This window comes from Pan paniscus, chromosome 9, assembly GCF_029289425.2.
Source record: "Pan paniscus chromosome 9, NHGRI_mPanPan1-v2.0_pri, whole genome shotgun sequence".
Lineage (NCBI taxonomy): Eukaryota > Metazoa > Chordata > Mammalia > Primates > Hominidae > Pan > Pan paniscus.
In genome coordinates, this window is record NC_073258.2 from 67966315 (window position 1) to 67984750 (window position 18436).

At 45.9% G+C, this 18436-nt stretch overlaps 1 protein-coding gene across 14 annotated transcripts in view; it reads left to right on the forward strand.

Moving 5' to 3' along the window:
* Positions 1-4047: 4047 nt before the first annotated feature.
* The window catches only part of TOP6BL (TOP6B like initiator of meiotic double strand breaks), a 98693-nt gene continuing 84304 nt past the window's right edge, over positions 4048-18436 (forward strand). For 4 of the 14 annotated variants that reach the window (XM_055094569.3, XM_055094570.3, XM_055094567.3 and 1 more), the window contains exons 1-3: positions 4051-4236; positions 7705-7843; positions 18377-18430. In XM_055094569.3, coding sequence (XP_054950544.3) covers positions 4072-4236; positions 7705-7843; positions 18377-18430 — 358 coding nt within the window. In that variant the 5' untranslated portion in view covers positions 4051-4071. The other 10 variants (XM_055094565.3, XM_055094566.3, XM_055094568.3 and 7 more) reach the window with 8 other exon arrangements.

Consider the following 18436-nt stretch of genomic DNA (forward strand, 5'->3'; position numbering starts at 1 on the left):
GCAGTTAACCCTTTCCTACTGTCTGGATGGGAAACAGCTTAATAGTTGCTTGGTTCTTTCCCAGGGGAGGGAGTCTTCAAATGGACTTCCTTTTGCATCAGCTTGGAAAGGCGGACCTCAAGGATATTTTCTACTTAAGTTCCTAGGGTCAGCCTCTTCAGGGCATTTGAAAGCTCTAGGGGAGCCTAAGAAACAAGGTGGGGCCTTAAGAAGTGTCTAGGAGACACAGAGAGGGCACATTCAAAAGGAAAGAAAGCTCAACAGTTCCTAAAATGTCATTGTTCATCTGGCAGCACTCCCTAGGATGTTCTGGTTCCACTCAAACCCTTGAGTTTGGGTCAGAATCAGTCTTGGGCTCTTCTTATAGGGGGCAGGGAGTGTGTCTCAGACAGAGGGTTTCTTTTTGGAATAAACAGGATATCCAAAGTAGACATGTGATATGGTTTGGCTGTGTCCCCACCCAAATCTCATCTTGAATTGTAGTTCCCATAATCCCCATGTGTCATGGGAGGGACCAGGCGGAGATAATTCAATCATGGGGGCAGTTTCCCCCATCCTGTTCTTCTGATAGTGAATTAGTTCTCAAGAGATCTGATGGTTTTATAAGGGGCTTCCCCCTTCACTGGGCACTCATTCTTCCCCTTCCTGCTGCCATGTGAAGAAGTATCTGTTTACTTCCCCTTCTGCCATGATTCTAAGTTTCCTGAGGCCTCCCTAGCCATGATGAACTATGAATCAATTAAAACTCTTTCCTTTATAAATTACCCAGTGTCGGGTATGTCTTTATTAGCAGCATGAGAATGAACTAATACAACATGAAACAGTAATATAAATTCTGAGGTGGGTGCAGAAATGGAAGCAGAATCAATATGTCACCCAGTCTAAGGACTGGAAATAACTGGCTCCCTACAGACACTGCCAATAAATGAGACCTGGAAGGCCAGGGCTGAAAATATCGAGAGCCATACTCAAAGCCTCCTTGGTTGGCCTAGTTAACTAAGGTGACCTTAACCAAGGGCAGGTCATTTAGTTTCTTTGGGCTTCAAATTTCTTCATCTTAATAGATAACTGATAATTTCCAAAGTCCCTTCTGGCTCTAACATTCTAGTGTTCTGGGGATGGGGTCTGAGCAAAAAACCGTTTTTAAAATTTTAATTTTTTTTTGAGACAGGGTCTTGCTCTGTCACTAGGCTGGAGTGCAGTGGCATAATCATAGCTCACCGCAACCTCCAACTCGAGGGGCTCGAGATCCTCCCACCTCAACCTCCCAAGTAGTTAGGACTATAGGCATGCATCACTGTACCTGGCTAATTTTTAAATTTTTTTGTAGAGACAGGCTCTCACTATAATGCCCAGGTTGGTCTCAAACTCCTGGCCTGAAACAATCCTCCTGCCTTGGCCTCCCAAAGTGCTGGAATTACAAGCATGAGCCACCATGCCTGATTTATTCATACAACTTCTTCTTGGATTCTCATTTTTATCATTTCTAAAACAAAGATAACATCTCTCTTACAAGATTACAAAATTGGGAGAACTGCTTAAGATGAATAAGAAAAAGTGAAGAGCACTTAGCACAGAGTGGATTCTCACCATGTATCAAGCCTATATTGCATGCTGCCTGAATACGTGGGTTTACGCTACGGAAGTCCTGATGGCAAACCCTCATATCGAAGGCTTCCCTCCTTGCTTCTCCCTATGTCCAGTAGGGAGGACAGCTGTGTCCCTGGCTACCTTTGAGAGGCCTCCACTGCCTCTAGGGTGGTATTGGGTGCTCCATTACACCTTTATCCCTGAAGTTCATTCCAAGGACGAGGGCTGAAAGCTAGAGGCTCATTTCCAAGGACAAGGGCTGGAAGCTAGGAAACCAACTCATCTTCATTCTCAATGCCATTCTCAAGGTGGAGCATTTTCTGCTGGGCCAACACTCACAATGATAATTTTTTTTTTTTTTTTTTAGACAGAGTCTCACTCTGTCAGCCGGGCTGGAGTGCAGTGGTGTGATGTCAGCTCACTGCAACCTCCACCTCCCGGGTTCAAGCAATTCTCCTGCCTCAGCCTCCCAGGTAGCTGGGACTACAGGCACATGCCACCACACCTGGCTAATTTTTGTATTTTTAGTAGAGGTGGGGTTTCACCATGTTGGCTGGGCTGGTCTCGAACTCCTGACCTCAAATGATCCACCCACCTGGGCCTCCCAAAGTGTTGGGATTACAGGCGTGCGCCACTGCGCCCGGCCACGATGGGAAATATTTTAAAGAACCATCCTCAATACCTTGGTTTCTCACCCATAAAATAGTGACGATAACAATTTTCTTACAAGATAGTTGAGAGGATGACATCATTTATGTAAAGAGCTAGTGGGGTCCGACAACAAGCAGTCATTCAATAATGTTACTGGTCCCTTCCCCTTGGCAACTCCTCTTCTGAAAAAGGACAAGAGACTGAGGGTGGGGATGGGGAGCTCTGCGGGGGGTGTGGGGGGAATGAAAGGAAGACTCCAATGATTCCTCAAATGCCAGCTGTTTATCAAGTTTGATGGTTATGATGGATTTTCCAGAAATAAAAGCTACCTTGCTCCAATAGGTCTACCTGTGAGCAACTGAGATGGGGAGGAATGGGGAGGAGCGCTGAGCATAGACTCGAGAAGGGTATGATTCAGGTCTCGATAGACAATGTTCTTTGGAGTAGCACCAAGGTTGTGTACTGGGCAGGCACTCTGCCACCTCGCCAGCCTGTTCTGTCCAATCCTGGCGTCTTGGAGCTGGGGTGGAAGAATTTTTCCTGAAGGAAAGCAGCCAACACCCTGTCCCACCCTTCTCCTTGGGCAACTCTTTGCCAGGCAGGAATCTCTCATCAGGGTTTTCTTTTGGCTGTCAGATCACCAGCAGTTATGGGCTTAAGCCCCTGTCACCATGCCCCTCCCGGAACCTGGCAGAGAGCAGCAGCTGGGACTTGCAGGACCTCCTTCTTCCAGCCAGGAATGCACTTGGAAAACCCCAGAGCTTCTCCTGTCAGCCAGAGCCCAGAAAAGCCAGCTCCTGTCTTGGCACATTCAGTGCAGAGTCAAACGTGGAAAGGGGCCTGGATAGGGAGGGGTCGACTCCCAGGTCCCACCTTTGCGGGGGAAGCTGGTCCCCCTGGATTAGGCTGGGAGATGCTTGGGGCTGGTTGGAAGGTAAAAGACGGGGGTCGTTTTTTCTTTTTTTGAGACAGAGTTTCGCTCTTTTTGCCCAGGTTGGAGTGCAATGACGCGATCTCGGCTCACTGCAACCTCCGCCTCCCAGGTTCAAGCAATTATCCTGCCTCAGCCTCCCGAGTAGCTGGGATTACAGGCGCCCGCCACCACGCCCGGCTAATTTTTGTATTTTCAGTAGAGACGGGGTTTCACCATGTTGGCCAGGCTGGTCTCGAACTCCTGACCTCAGGTGATCCACTCGCTTCGGCCTCCAAAAGTGCTGGGATGACGGGCGTGAGCCACTGCGCCCGGCCCAGGGCGTCGTTTTTAATTTCAGATTAGTAATTTTTTAGTATATGTCCCAAAAATTGCCGAGATATGTGTATGGTTATAAAAAAAATTCGCTGTCTATATGAAATTCAATTTTAATTGGCCGTCTTTTTCTTTGCTAAGTCTGGGACCCAGGGCTTGGCCTGGGGCAGCCCCCGCCGCAGGCAAGGCTGTTGGAGGGGTCACGAACCCGCTTGGTAGCCCCGCGCCATTACCGTCGCCCCTCCCGGCCGAGGGAAGGGTCCTGGAAAGCGCGAAGGGCGGCCAAAGCCCGGATTAGGGCCAAGGGCCGCATCATGCCGCCACCGTGGGGAACTGTCTTTGAGAGGAGGGAGGAGTGGTGGCCTGGCCTCATTCCCGCTCACCTCCAGCCTTGGCCGCCTCTCGCGGGCTCTTCCCCGCCCCGAACCTCCCACCTGCGGGCCCACTGGCACCCGCAGCGCTCAGAGGCTCTAGGTGGCTCCCGGCGGCGGTTCGCGGTCTCGGGGCCCTGCAGCGTCGAGTGCGCAGGCGCGGCGGGCAGGTGGGCGGGGCGTGCGCGCGCGCAGGCGCGCGCGCGGGAAGGGATGGGCTCGCGCTGCCGGGCGTGGGCGTGGACTCGGGCGTGGGCACTGGCGGAGTTCCAACCCCGGGCTGAGGAGGGGGCGGCGGCCGCGGGCGGGTATCCTTCGACTGGGCGTTGCCGTTGTTCCCTGCGCGGCATGGAGGGGACGGCCGTGGCCGTGTTCGAGGTGATGCTGGGAAGGGAGAGAAAGCGGAGGACACTTTCTGAGGAGACGGGCTTTGTGAGGAGACCGCGAAGTTTGGGCAGAGGGGTCGGGCGTCGCCTAAGGTGAAGGAGGAAGGTTCGGGAATCGAGGCCCGTCTCCCACGGGGAAGCGAGGAAGTAGGAGCAGATGAGGGCTCTCGCTCGCGGGGTACTCTGTGGGGGAACGACGCCCTCTCTCCAGCCTACGGCTCAGAAAGCTGCGGCGTTTGCCGAGCACCGGCGGACACCCAGGGGCAGAGCCTGACGCAGCCTCGGAGGTGCCTGCCGGAGCCCAGCGCCTTCCATGCACCGGGTGGTGGGAGGGGGCGCGGAAAGAAGGAAAGGAAAGGGGGAAGCCCTGGCGTTGCGGGGCGGGGGGGGGGGGGAGTCGGGGCGCCAGGACAGAGGCAAGGAGGGACCCAGTGCAGACTGGGAGCGAGGGAGAGTTTTTTTAGGCCCCGGTGCAGGTGCAGGTGCAGGTGCAGGTTTCTGGGTTCGAAGCAGCTGGACGTGGAAGGGCGAGGTTCAGAGGCCACACCTGTGCTCGGGGAGCTGCTCTGGAAGACGGCACTGAGCACCTGGCTCCGGCCACGCCCCGTGTGCTCATTTCATTACCCACTTTCACGGCCGGTGCCCAATGGGACGTTGAGCTGCTGTTTGTGAGGGGTACTGGGCAGGTGACAGAAGCACAGGCTCTGAGGGCACCTGAGAGAGTACCCCTGGGCGTCCTGCCTGTTTGTTGTCATCAAAGAAGGCGGCGGGATTCCATTTTACAAATAACTGAACCTAGGCTAGAACCCAGGGCGCTGACTCATAGGCCAGTGTTCTTTTCCCAACTGCGCTGTCATACCGACATGAGAATATCTTTAGGGTTTGTTTGTTTGTTTGTTTGTTTTTTGAGACGGAGTCTCGCTCTTTCGCCCAGGCTGGAGTGCAGTGGCGTGATCCCGGCTCACCGCAGTCTCCGCCTCCCGGGTTCAAGGGATTCTCCTGTCTCAGCCTCCCAAGTAGCTGGGATTACAGGCGCACGCCGCTACACCTGGCTCATTTTTGTATTTGTAGTAGAGACAGGTTTTCACCATGTTGGCCAGGCTGGTCTTGAACTTCTGACCTCAAGTGATCTGCCCGCCTCCGCCTCCCAAAGTGCTGGGACCGGCGTGAGCCACCGTGCCCGGCCCGATATGGGAATATCGTAACAGAGGACGTGTGAAGGAAGAGTTAGACTCTACACGTACCTGGAAACCATTCTTGTTAACTGGTACAAATGAGGATCTTAGTTCCCAGATCTCCCTGCCTTTAAAAAGGGGGTAATAATTTTCCTTGTGTTGCCTCCCTGTAAAAGTGAGAATCTGTTTGCATGAATAATAATGGGAGTTGGCCGGGCGCGGTGGGTAGCCTGTATTCTCAGCACTTTGGGAGACCGAGGCGGGCAGATCACTTGAGATCAGGAGTTCAAGACCAGCCTGGCTAACATGAGGAAACTCCGTCTCTGCAAAAAATACAAAAATTAGCGGTGGCTCACGCCTGTAATCCCAGCACTTTGGGAGGCCGAGGCAGGCGGATCACCTGAGGTCGGGAGTTCAAGACCAGCCTGATCAAAATGGAGAAACTCCGTCACTACTAAAAATACAAAATTAGCCAGGTGTGGTGGCACATGCCTGTAATCCCAGCTACTTGTGGGGCTGAGGCAGGAGAATCGCTTGAACCCAGGGGGCGGAGGTTGCAGTGAGCTGAGGTCGCACCATTGCACTCCATCCTGAGCTACAAGAGCAAAACTCCATCTCAAAAAAAAAAAAAAAAAAAAAAAAATTAGCAGGGTGTGGTGGCAGGCGGCTGAACTTCCAGCTACCTGGGAGGCTGAGGTGGGAGGATCACCTGAGCCCGGGAGGTTGAGGCTGCAGTGAACCATGATGATGCCATCACTGCACTCCAGCCTGGGAGTCAGAGTGAGACTCTGTCCCCTCTCTCCCCCCCAAAATAAATGAAATATATTTTATTTTCAATTTGTCTCGAATAAATGTGTTTTTTTTTTTCTTTTTGAAACGGAGTGTTGCTGTTGCCCAGGCTGGAGCGCAGTGACCCAATCTTGGCTCACTGTGGCCTCCACCTCCCGAGTTCAAGCAATTCTCCTGCCTCAGCCTCCTAAGTAGCTGGGGCTACAGGCGCACACCACCACACCCGGCTAATTTTTGTATTTTTAGTAGAGATGGGGTTTCACCATATTGGCCAGGCTGATCTTGAACTCCTGACCTCAGGTGATCCACCGCCTCAACCTCCCGAAGTGCTGGGATTACAGGTGTGAGCTACCACACCCGGTCGATTAAATGTTTTACCCAGACATCTTGGAGTCCTGTTCAACTTAAAATATTGTGTGTAGTCTTTACTGCATTAGAACTTAGAAATAATAGCTAATATCTGTTAAGCATTTGCTATTTGCCAAGTACTGTGTTAAGCATTTTGCACATAATTTAATTTTTTTTTTTTTTTTTAGTAGAGATGGGGCCTCACTATGTTTCCAGGGCTCAAGCGATTCTCCCACCTTGGCCTCCCAAAGTGCTGGGATTACAGGCATGAGCCACTGCGCTCAGCCTTGCACGTATTATTTGTTTACTTTCAGCAGCAGCCCTATGTGGTAGTTTTATCCCCATTTTAATAGATGAGGAATCTGTGGTTTGGAGAGATTAAGTAATTTGCCCAAGGTCACATGCTAGAATTTGGCACATCAGGGATTCAAATCCAGGTGTGGAGTGCAGTGGCCTGATCAGGGCTCACTTCAGCCTCAATCTTATGGGCTCAAGAGAGCATCCTGCCTCAGCCTCCCCAGTGGCTGAGACTACAGGCACACGCCACCACGCTGGGCTAATTTTTGTTGTTGTTAGTAGAGGTAAGGTCTCGGTACGTTGTCCAGGCTGATCTCAAACTGTTGAGCTCAAGTGATCCTCTCACCTCGGCCTCCCAAAGTGCTGGGATTGCAGGCATAAGATACCGTGCAGGGCAGCATTAGCACTCTTAAATAGTATTCTGACCCTCAAAAGTGTTGATTTAATGAAAGATCAAGATGATTCATAACCAGATGCCACTCTTATTCATAGTCTTCATGTTGGCTTTTATTTGGGGCAGGAAAAAAGAAACAAGAAAAACAAACTCCCACTTAATTTTTCCCTAATTATTATTTCCAGATGAATTTATCTTCTGAATAAAGGAATTTATTGTCTCAATTTCCTGTCTTACTGGGCATTATGTTGAATTTCACTGACTCTTTTCTTATGTCACTCTCCTAGCTATTTATTTTGTTTAGACACAATACTCTGAACAAACCTAAATCTGACATTTTAGAAGCAAGAATACAATTTTTGGGGGGAAATTAGAGTTACTAATTTAACTGGGTCATAGAAATATATTATTACTGTGATTTCTAAAGAAGATTATGTTTTCTTTGTGCTCTTTTCAGATTTTGAGATTTTTAATAATTCACTGGAAGTGTGACATAGATGTATCAAAGGGAGCATTGCTAGAAGGGCAGCTAGTGATTTCCATAGAAGGATTAAATTCTAAGCACCAGGCAAATGCTCTTCATTGTGTAACAACTAGTAAGTAGAGAAAGAAAAAATATTTTCTATCTCTTTTGTCATGGTTTATGTCGTAGCTTATTTAAAAATTTCAATTAGTCAGAATCTTTTATCATGTTATTCCAGGATTGTTCCATAATTATAAAATGAAATGATTATGTAATAAGTGTCTGGTGGTAGATTTACAAATGTATCATACAAGAAAGGTGAGTAGTTGAATGACTCTTACCATAGATTATTTATTTTACTGGTTTAAGTTAAAATTGCTCAGAAACAATCTTATTTTTCTCTTGATTTTAATCTACTTTGTCACAGCTAAATTATATTACATTGAGCTTTACCTACTTTTTTTTCCCCAAGTCTAAATTTTGGCAGTAGCAAAAAAAAAAAAAAAAAAAAAAGGAAAAATGATGAATGGTGCATACTGTGATTAGTTTGAAAATATCTCTTCCATTTGGCTTTCATGCTTTTATCATTTTTGCCTGTTGTCTTTGAGGGAAACCTGATGCAGTGAGTGGCTCTGAAGCATGAATTTTCTTAAACTTGAAGTGTTAGCTTTGTGTGTGTGTGTGTGGTGTGTGTGTGTGTGTGTAGGTTTATTGAGGGGTACTTTGGATTGAAGTTGCCCCTTCAGGCTTAGAGAAGTCACTTGGGCACCAAGTTGAGATTGGATAGTAAACTAGGCTTTACAAGACATTTGCTTACCTGAACAGGAATGACCTGTCTTGTCTTTGTGTATTAATATTAAACATCTTCAAGAGCAGTATGACAGGTTCGTTTGCTCTTACTCTGCATGAACTGCACTCTGACTGGCAGGGTTCCCACCACTCTTGAGAGAAATGCTTGGCTACGTGTCTAGGGTGATGGTTGGTCTGTGTGTGGTTGTAATAGTCTAATCCAATAAACTCTGGCCAGGGTAGCAAGGTTGATTTAATTCAAAGCAAAGGACTTCAGCCACAGTAGTTTTTGGCAAGAAACTCGATTCTGCATTTTGAGCCTGATGAACTTCTTTAGCCCACCTAGAATAGGGGGCATTTCTCTTCTCTTTATTGTCTCTGAGCTTTAAGTAATTATGGTTATAATTATTTATTTATTTATTTAGAGATGGAGTCTCACTCTGTCGCCCAGGCTGGAGTGGCACAATCTGGGCTCACTGCAACCTCTGCCTCCTGGGTTCAAGCAATTCTGCCTCAGCCTCCTGAGTAGCTGAGATTACAGGCAGCTGCCACCATGCCTGGCTAATTTTTTGTGTGTGTGTGTATTTTTAATAGAGATGGAGGTTTCACCATGTTGGCCGGGCTGGTCTCAAACTCCTGACCTCAAGTGATAGTGATCCACCTGCCTCTGCCTCCCAAAGGGCTGGGATTACAAACATGAGCTACCGCACCCAGCCTATGTTTATATATTTTTTTTGGTAGGAAACGTGGTGATACATGCTTGATAAAAAACATTACAGAAACATATATTGTGGAGAGTGAGACTTTCTACACATCTCACGCCTTTGAGATGATTATTAACATTGAGTATATATTCTAGATTTTCGTTTTTCCCCCTACTTGCCAAGGATATTCTGTCTTCTAGATTTTTCTATGCCTATGTTCATAGTTATCAATATCCATTTTTTAGAACTAGAACTATACTATACATATGACTGTGCTATGTACCAGTACTTTGTGGGCAGCATTTCATGTTAGCATAAGGGATCTATTTCATTTTTTTTGTAAAAAAATGTACACTTATTTAGTTTTAGTTTTTATCAGTTACACACACATATGGTTTTGGCTGGGTGTAGTGGCTCATGCCTGTAACACCAACACTTTGGGAGTCTGAGGTCAGATCATATGAGGTCAGGGGTTCGAGATCAGCTGTCCAAAATGGAGAAACCCTGTCTCTACTAAAAATATAAAAATTAGCGGGTTGTGGTGGCACACACCTGTAATCCCAGCTACTCGGGAGGCTGAGGCATGAGAATCACTTGAACCTGGGAGGACAGAGGTTGCAGTGAGCCAAGATCGCACCACTGCACTCCAGCCTGGGTGACAGAGTGAGACTCCATCTCAAAACAAACAAACAAACAAAAAACCCAACAGTACCCTGCGTGCTTCCCCCATCTCTCCCTTCCCATCTTTCTCCCTCCTAGAGGCTAATACTTTTAACTCTGTTAATTGATTATTTAATATTTATCTTTGATCTAAGTAACATGTTTGTGTTGTTGTATCTTTTTTTTTTCCCCCAAATATGGTCTCACTCTGTCACCCAGGCTGGAGTGCAGTGGCACAATCATAGCTCACTGTAACCTTAAATGCCTGGGCTCAAATGATCCTCCTAACTCAGCCTCCTGAGTAGCTAGGACTACAAGCATGTGCTACCATGCCTGGTTGTTTTATTTTTGTATTTTTGTAGAGACAGGGTCTCTTGCTATGTTGCCCAGGCTGGTCTGAAACCCCTGGGCTCAAGCAGTCCTCTCACTTTGGCCTCCCAAAGTGCTGGGATTGCAGGTGTTAGCCACCACGCCTGGCCAAGATGTTATTTATTTATTTATTAATTTAGAGACAGGGTCTTACTCTGTCACCCAGGCTGAACTGCAGTGGTGCAATCACTGCTCACTGCAGCCTTGACCCCCTGAGCTCAGGTGATCCTCCCACCTCAGCCTCCTGAGTAGCTGGGACTACAGGCATGTGCTACCATGCCTGACTAATTTTTGTTTTGTTTTGTTTTTGTTTTTTGAGGCAGAGTCTCACTCTGTCACCAGGTTGGAGTGCAGTGGCGCCAGGATCTCGGCTGGCTGCAACCTCTACCTCCCAGATTCAAGCGATTCTCCTTAGCCTCCCAAGTAGCTAGGACCACAGGTGTGCACCACCACGCCCAGCTAATTTTTGTATTTTTAGTAGAGACCAGGTTTCACTACGTTGGCCAGGATGGTCTCGATCTCTTGACCTCATGATCCACCCACCTCAGCCTCCCAAAGTGTTGGGATTACAGGCGTGAGCCACCGTGCCTGGCTGACTAATTTTTTTTTTTTTTTAATAGAGATGAGGTCTCCCTATGTTGCCCAGGCTGGTCTTGAAGTCCTGGACTCAAGCGATCCACCTGCCTCAGCCTCCCAAACTGCTCGAATTATAAGCATGAGCCATTGTGCTCAGCCCTAAATTGTTATATCTTAATTTTCCTTTTTATAGGCATTTATTGATTTTCCACCATAGAGGATGATGGCTCTCTTTAATATCTTCACCTCTACCATGTGTCTTTCTTTTAATATAGTTATAATTTTCCAACCACGTAGATCAATATTTACTCATCATGACCATAAAATGCAGTTTAGCCATATAGAAAACTATGATTACTTTTCTTTATAATTTCCCTTCAGTTAATACTTATTTTAATTTATTTTCTGTTTTTATCATCTAGTCAACTCGCAAACTTCCAGCATTTGTCTAAATCTACTCAGTATATTCCAGTACATCAGATATCAGTTTCATCCTCCTGAAAAACTCTTTTCCAGTGTATCCTGACCTGCTCTAATTTTGACTTGATGCTTTCTGTATCTGGTGCACAGCTGTTACCTTGGAATCTTCCCTTCATCATTATTCAGAGTGTTTCTGTAGTTTTTCTCTTGCATTGGATTTTGTGCTTCCTGAATCTCTCTCTCTCTCTCTTTTTTTTTTTTTTTTTCTTGGCTTACTCCTTGCTTTGATGGATCTCAGGCTCCAGTAGCTTCCTTGGAAAGAGTGTTTGGAAGGTAAATTTCTTGAGACCTTACATCTCTGAAAACATCTCCACGTATACCTAATTGATAGTTTGGCCATATAGGATTCTAAGCCAGAATTCATTTTTCCTTCAGAATTTTGATGACATTGCAGCATTATTTTCTAACTTAAGGTGTTGCTATTGAAAAATCTAAAAATCTTTCTGATTACTCTGTATGTGACCTGTTTTACTCTGTATGTGACCTGTTTTTTCTTTTTTCTTCCCCTCTGTGTAAGCTTTCATTTTTATTTTTTTGAGATGGAGTTTCACTCTGTCACCCAGGGTGGAGTGTAGTGGCGTGATCTCGACTCACTGCAACCTCCGCCTCCCGGATTCAAGTGATTCTCCTGCCTCAGCCTCCTGAGTAGCTGGGATTACAGGCGTTACACCACCATGCCTGGCTAATTTTTGTATTTTTCATAGAGATAGGGTTTCATGTTGGCTCGGCTGGTCTCGAGCTCCTGACCTCAAGCGATCCACCCACCTCAGCCTCCCAAAGTGCTGCGATTACAAGCATGAGCCACTGTTCCCGGCCTCTCTGTAAGCTTTTAGAATCTTCTCTTCATCCTTGTATTAATTACAGTAAATAAGGGTAGGTGCTATAACAAACCCTAAAATCTCAGTGGCTTGGCCAGGCGCGGTGGCTCACGCCTATAATGCTAGCACTTTGGGAGGCTGAGGCCAGCAGATTGCCTGAGCTCAGGAGTTTGAGACCAGCCTGGGCGACACGGTGAAACCCCATCTCTACTAAAATACAAAAAATTAGCCAGGTGTGGCAGCATGCGGCTGTAGTCCTAGCTACTCCAGAGGCTGAGGCAGGAGAATTGCTTGAACCTGGGAGGCGGAGGTTGCAGTGAGCCAAGATCACGCCACTGCATTCCAGCCTGGGTGACAGAGTGAGACTCCGTCTCCAAAAAAATATATATATATATCAGTGGCTTAACACATAAAATGTTTAGTTTTCTTGCATTTCACAGTCAGATGAATGTGTGTGTATGCAGGCAAGCAGGCAAGTATTTTGTTTTATGCTATCTCTGTCTTGCGGGTGTATCCTTCTCTAAGTCCTCTAAGTTCTCTCCAGCTAAGGATGGGGAAAGAGAGCAGAGCTTATAAATGGAAGACTTTTATGGGGTAGGCTCGGGAATTGGTATGTTACTGCTGCTCACGTTCTATTGGCCAGGACTTAGTCTTTTTTTTTTTTTTTTTGAGACAGAGTCTCACTCTGTCACCCAGGCTGGAGTGCAGTGGCGTGATCTCTGCTCACTGCAAGCTCCACCCCCTGGGTTCACGCCATTCTCCTGCCTCAGCCTCCCGAGTAGCTGGGACTATAGGTGCCTGCCACCACGCCCGGCTAATTTTTTGTATTTTTAGTAGAGACGGGGTTTCACCGTGTTAGCCAGGATGGTCTCTATCTCCTGACCTCGTGATCCACCTGCCTTGGCCTCCCAAAGTGCTGGCATTACAGGCGTGAGCCACCGCGCCCGGCCATGTTTTTATGTTTTTTAAGACAGAGTCTCATTCTGTTGCCCAGGCTGGAATGCAGTGGCATGATCTCGGCTCACTGCAACCTCCACCTCCCAGGTTCAAGCAATTCTCCTGCCTCAGCCTCCTCAGTAGCTGGGATTACAGGTGTCTGCCACCACACCCAGCTAATTTTTATATTTTTAATAGAGACAGAGTTTCACCATGTTGGCTAGGCTGGTCTCGAACTCCTGACATCAGGTGATACGCCCAGCTCAGCCTCCCAAAGTGCTGGGATTACAGGCATGAGCCACCACGCCTGGCCAACCAGGACTTAGTCTTATTGCCACAGCCCTGCAGTTGCAAGGAAGACTGAAAAACGTAGTCAAATTATGTGTTCAGGAAGAAGGAGAATGGGGTATTTGTTTGCGAGCACCAGCAGTCTCTGCTGTGGTCTCCATTGTCACAATGATGCACCTGGGTGTGGGTGTGTTTTCAAACATTGTGCTCAGCACTCAGCAAGACTTTTAAACCTGGAAACCCTTGTTCTTTGGTTCTGGGAGATTTTCCCTTGCATTCTCTCTTTTCTTTCCCCCCTTTCTGGAACTTCTATTGTTTAGATATTAGACTTCCTAGACTGGTTCTTTTTCCTTTTTAAAATCGTTTCTCTCATAATTTTTATCTCTTCTACTTTCTAGGCATTATCTTTTTGAGTATATAAAGATTTTTTTAAAGTTTTCTTTTCTCCACCTCGTTCTTGTTTCCCTTGTATTGCTTTTCTTAGTCTGGTGTCTGTTTTCATGTTAGAAGCTTTCTTCAAATATCTTAAAATTACTGGTTGCTCATTTTTAAGAGTTAGAGACTATAAAGCTGATTTGAAATTTTAGCATCACTAAAAGGTGATCTAATTGGGCTTTTAACTGGGGAACTTTCTCTTCTCTTCAATATCAATATCTTTAGGTCTTTGCTCTTGGAATGACCAGATCTTTCAGTCTCTTACCAAGTGGGTAAAAGCCAGACTTGATTCTGGGAATGAGAGAGAAAAGGGGGTATTGGGTATCTCAGCATTCAGGGGTTCTGTTCACTAACTCCACTTGTATTTAGTACAATTTTGATTCTCATCCCAAAGATTGACACCTTGACCATTTTCAAGTATCTTCTCCCCAATCCACACCAAAGTTAGGGAGGAGCCAGTCCCTTGAATGCTGAGTGGAGGAGGGAATCTAAAGATTTATTTAAATTCATTTTTCAACAGACTCTCCTTAATTTATCTTCTACCTCACCCATACATTCAGAGGTTCCTGATACTGCCATGCCTGAGTGTTTTGCAATTTTATTATATAAATCAGGTTGTTTCTTGGCCTTTCCTGTCCCCTTATACTTAGATTACTCAGGTCTCCTAAATCCTTTCCTACTAGTCGTTCTGCTTTGTAGTTTCTAGATTTTTTTTTTTTTTTTTTTGATATAGAGTCTCACTCTGTTGCCCAGGCTGGAGGTGCAGTGGTGTGATATCAGCTTACTTCAACCTCCGCCTCCTGGGTTCAAGAGGTTCTCCTGCCTCAGCCTCCTGAGTAGCTGGGCCTACAGGTGTGTGCCACCATGCCTGGCTAATTTTTGTATTTTTAGTAGAAACGGGGTTTCACTATGTTGGCCAGGTTGGTGTCGAACTCCTAACCTCAGGTGATCCACCTGCCTTGGTCTCCCAAAGTGCTGGGATTACAGGCATGAGCCACTGTGCCTAGCCTGTAGTGTCTAGATTTTTATTACAATCATGTTTGTCTCTTGTTTTCCATCCTTGTGGGTTTGTGCCCTTATAAATCTCTTTTCTATTATTTTATTGAGGTTTCAGGAGGGAATGAAAATAAACGTGTGTGTTCAATCGGCCGTCTTTACCTGGAAGTGTGCAGTGGTATCTTTTAAATTTGGTTTGAAATCTCTGCTCTCTAGGGCTGCTGTAACAAAGTACCACAAACTGGATGGCTTGAAACAAAATATATTTATTTTCTCACAGTTCTGGAGGCTAGAAGTCCAAAATCAAGGTCTTGGTATGGTTGGTTCGCTCTGGAGACTCAGAAATCTGTTCCATGCCTCTCTCCTAGCTTCTGGTGATTGCTGACAATCCTTGGTATTTCTTAGATTGTAGGTGTATCACTCCCTGCCTTCACATGGCATTCTCCTCTGTATTTCTCTCTTTCTTCACATGGCCTTCTTATAAGTACACCAGTCATTGGACTCAGGAACACCCTAATCCAGTATGACCTTGTCTTAACTTGCTGGCATCTATTTCCAAATAAGGTCATATACACTGGGGCTAGTACTTAAAACTATCTTTTGAGGGACATAGTTCAACCCACAACAAACTAGCAAATTTGATATCTGAGATGATTCATCTATCAGAAGCCAAGAGATAATTAGTTTTTTCCATCAGTAATTATTGAAGGCTTTAACAAATATGATTTTCATGATGTTTCCCAAAATGTATGCCACAGAATATTTATATGAGTTATAAGAAAGGAGTTATGTAGTCATTTAAATTTGGGAAATGTTAGTTAAAATAAGTTTTTAAACTGTAGGTCTGTTCAGGACCTCTCATGTGCCAGTGTGGACTATGAAACATACTGTTTGGGAAATGCTACATACAGTTAACCCCCTTCTCCCGCCTTTTTTTTTTTCTCAAGATGGAGTCTCACTCTGTTACCCAGGCCGGAGTGCAGTGGCGCAGTCTCGGCTCACTGCAACCTCCACCTCCCAGGTTCAAGTGATTCTCATGCCTCAGTCCCCCGAGTAGCTGGGATTACAGATGCCCACCACCATGCCTGGCTAATTATGGGTGAGGAGTGCTTCCACCTGCTCCACATCCTATCCAGCCCTCAATTTTCAGTTATATTTCCAATGCTTTTATATAAAAACGATAAAATTCTATCCTCCAGATGCAAAGATGACAGTAGAGACTTATCTGTAAAATACATATTTTAAAGCAAGCATTCCCCCAAATCCCCTCAATAGAACAGAAGATTATCTTTTTAAAACAATGTAAACAAAATTTTTTTCTGAGATGGGGTCTTGCTCTGTGTTGCCAAGGGTGGAGTGCAGTGATGCCATCACGGCTCACTACAACCTCTGTTTCCTGGGCTCAGCTGATCTTCCCACCTCAGCCTCCTGAATAGCTGGACTACAGGTATATGCCATCATGACCTGCTAATTTTTGTATTTTTTGTGGAGATGGGGTTTTGTGATATTACCCAGGCTGGTCTTGAATTCCTGAGCTCAAAATATCTACCCACCTCAGCCTCCCAAAGTGCTGGGATTACAGGTGTGAACCACCATGCCTGGCCATAAGATGGTCTTTATAAAGGGCGGTGGGGGGTGGGGGCAGGTGCAGGCATTGTGGCTCATGCCTGTAATCCCAGCACTTTGGGAGGCTGAGGCGGGTGGATTGCTTGAGGTCAGGAGTTCGAGACCAGCCCGCCCAACATAGTGAAACTTCGTCTCTACTAAAAATACAAAAATTAGTCGGGCGCGGTGGTGTATGTCTATAATCCCAGCTACCCAGGAGGCTGAGGCAGGAGAATTGCATGAACCTGGGATGTGGAGGTTGCAGTGAGCCGAGATTGTGCCACTTCACTCCAGCCTGGGCGACAGACTCTGTCTCAGTGAAAAATAAAATAATAATGAAAAAGACTATCTTTTGTTAAATGTTCTGTGCTGCTTGGGCTTAGGCCTTTGGAAGTGTGTATCATTTATCCAGAATCACTTAAAATCTGGAAATCTAGAGTATTACTATCCAATAAAACTTCTTTGTGATGATGGAAATGTTCTCTGTCTCCTGTTTAGCAGACTAGCCATTCGCCACATGTGACTATGGAGTGCTTGAAATGCGGCTAATGTGACTGAGGAACTAAAATTTTTTTTTTTGAGACAGAGTTTCGCTCTTGTTGCCCAGGCTAGAGTGCAATGGTGCGATCTCGGCTTACTGCAACCTCTGCCTCCTGGGTTCAGGTGATTCTCCTGCCTCAGTCTCCCAAATAGCTGGGATTACAGGTGCCTGCCACCACGCTCAGCTAATTTTTGTTATTTTTAGTAGAGATGGGATTTCACCATGTTGGCCAGGCTGGTCTCGAACTCCTGACCTCAGGTGATCCACCCACCTCAGCCTCTCAAAGTGCTGGGATTACAGGCGTGAGCCACCATACCCGGCTGGAACTAAATTTCTAATTTAATTTAGCTAAATGTAAATAGCCACATGTAATTTCTGGCTACTGTACTGAACAGCAGTTTACAGACTGATGTTGCCTCTCACTCTAGTTCCGTGATTCTCAACCTTATTTCCCTGTCTGAAAGATGCACATTTTCTGAGGGATAGATATATTTCTATTGGTTCCTATGGCAATGATTCTTAGATTCTGAACTATGAGGTCACGTTTCTCTGGGGAAGGGCATATTCAATTTGAAAATAAAAAGCCTCTAGGTAGTTCTGATCTTTTTGTCCCCTCGTTGATGCCTGCTTCCTTATTCACTGTCTACCCTGAATAATTATTGCTCTAAAATTTCTAATATTTATAGTTAGAACTCTAGGTAAGAGAATTCTTACCTGATAGCCTGGTATTTTCTTTTTCTTTTTTTTTTTTTTTTTGAGACGGAGTCTCGCTCTGTCGCCCAGGCTGGAGTGCAGTGGCGCAATCTCAGCTCACTGCAAGCTCCGCCTCCCGGGTTCACGCCATTCTCCTGCCTCAGCCTCCTGAGTAGCTGGGACTGCAGGCACCCGCCACCACACCTGGATAATTTTTTGTATTTTTTTTAGTAGAGACGGGGTTTCACCATGTTAGCCAGGATGGTCTCGAGCTCCTGACCTTGTGATCCGCCCACCTCAGCCTCCCAAAGTGCTGGGATTACAGGCGTGAGCCACCGCACCCGGCCGGTATTTTCTGTTTAAGGGTAAAATTGGTTAGAAGAAGAGCCAAAGTTTTAATTGACTCGTATATTAGGATATGAGTTATTGACACGATATATTCTGATTACTAGCTGCAATTTGCAGTCTTCACATAATCTTTTTCTGTCAAGTAGAGTATCATCCAAAGAGGCAGTCCTGGTGTTGATTGTGGGTGGATGTTGAATATAGGTGAAAAGACTTGCTATTTGGTTATCTCTAAGAAGTTATTTTTCCCCAAAACAGTCATTGTACCATTATAGTATTTCTTTGATGTTTCCATTTTTACCAAACTCATTAGTAGTGGTCACTTTTTAAATGTTCTGTGTCTGTAAGCAGTTTTTTAGACTCTCATTTGATTCTTTCAATAGAATGCATTTACTTATTTGTGATATTTCTTTGTATTCTGTTTCTTACAGTTGCTTCTGCAGGAAGCCTTTTTGGTGGCATGGTCCTCAAGAAGTTCCTAAAAGGTAAAG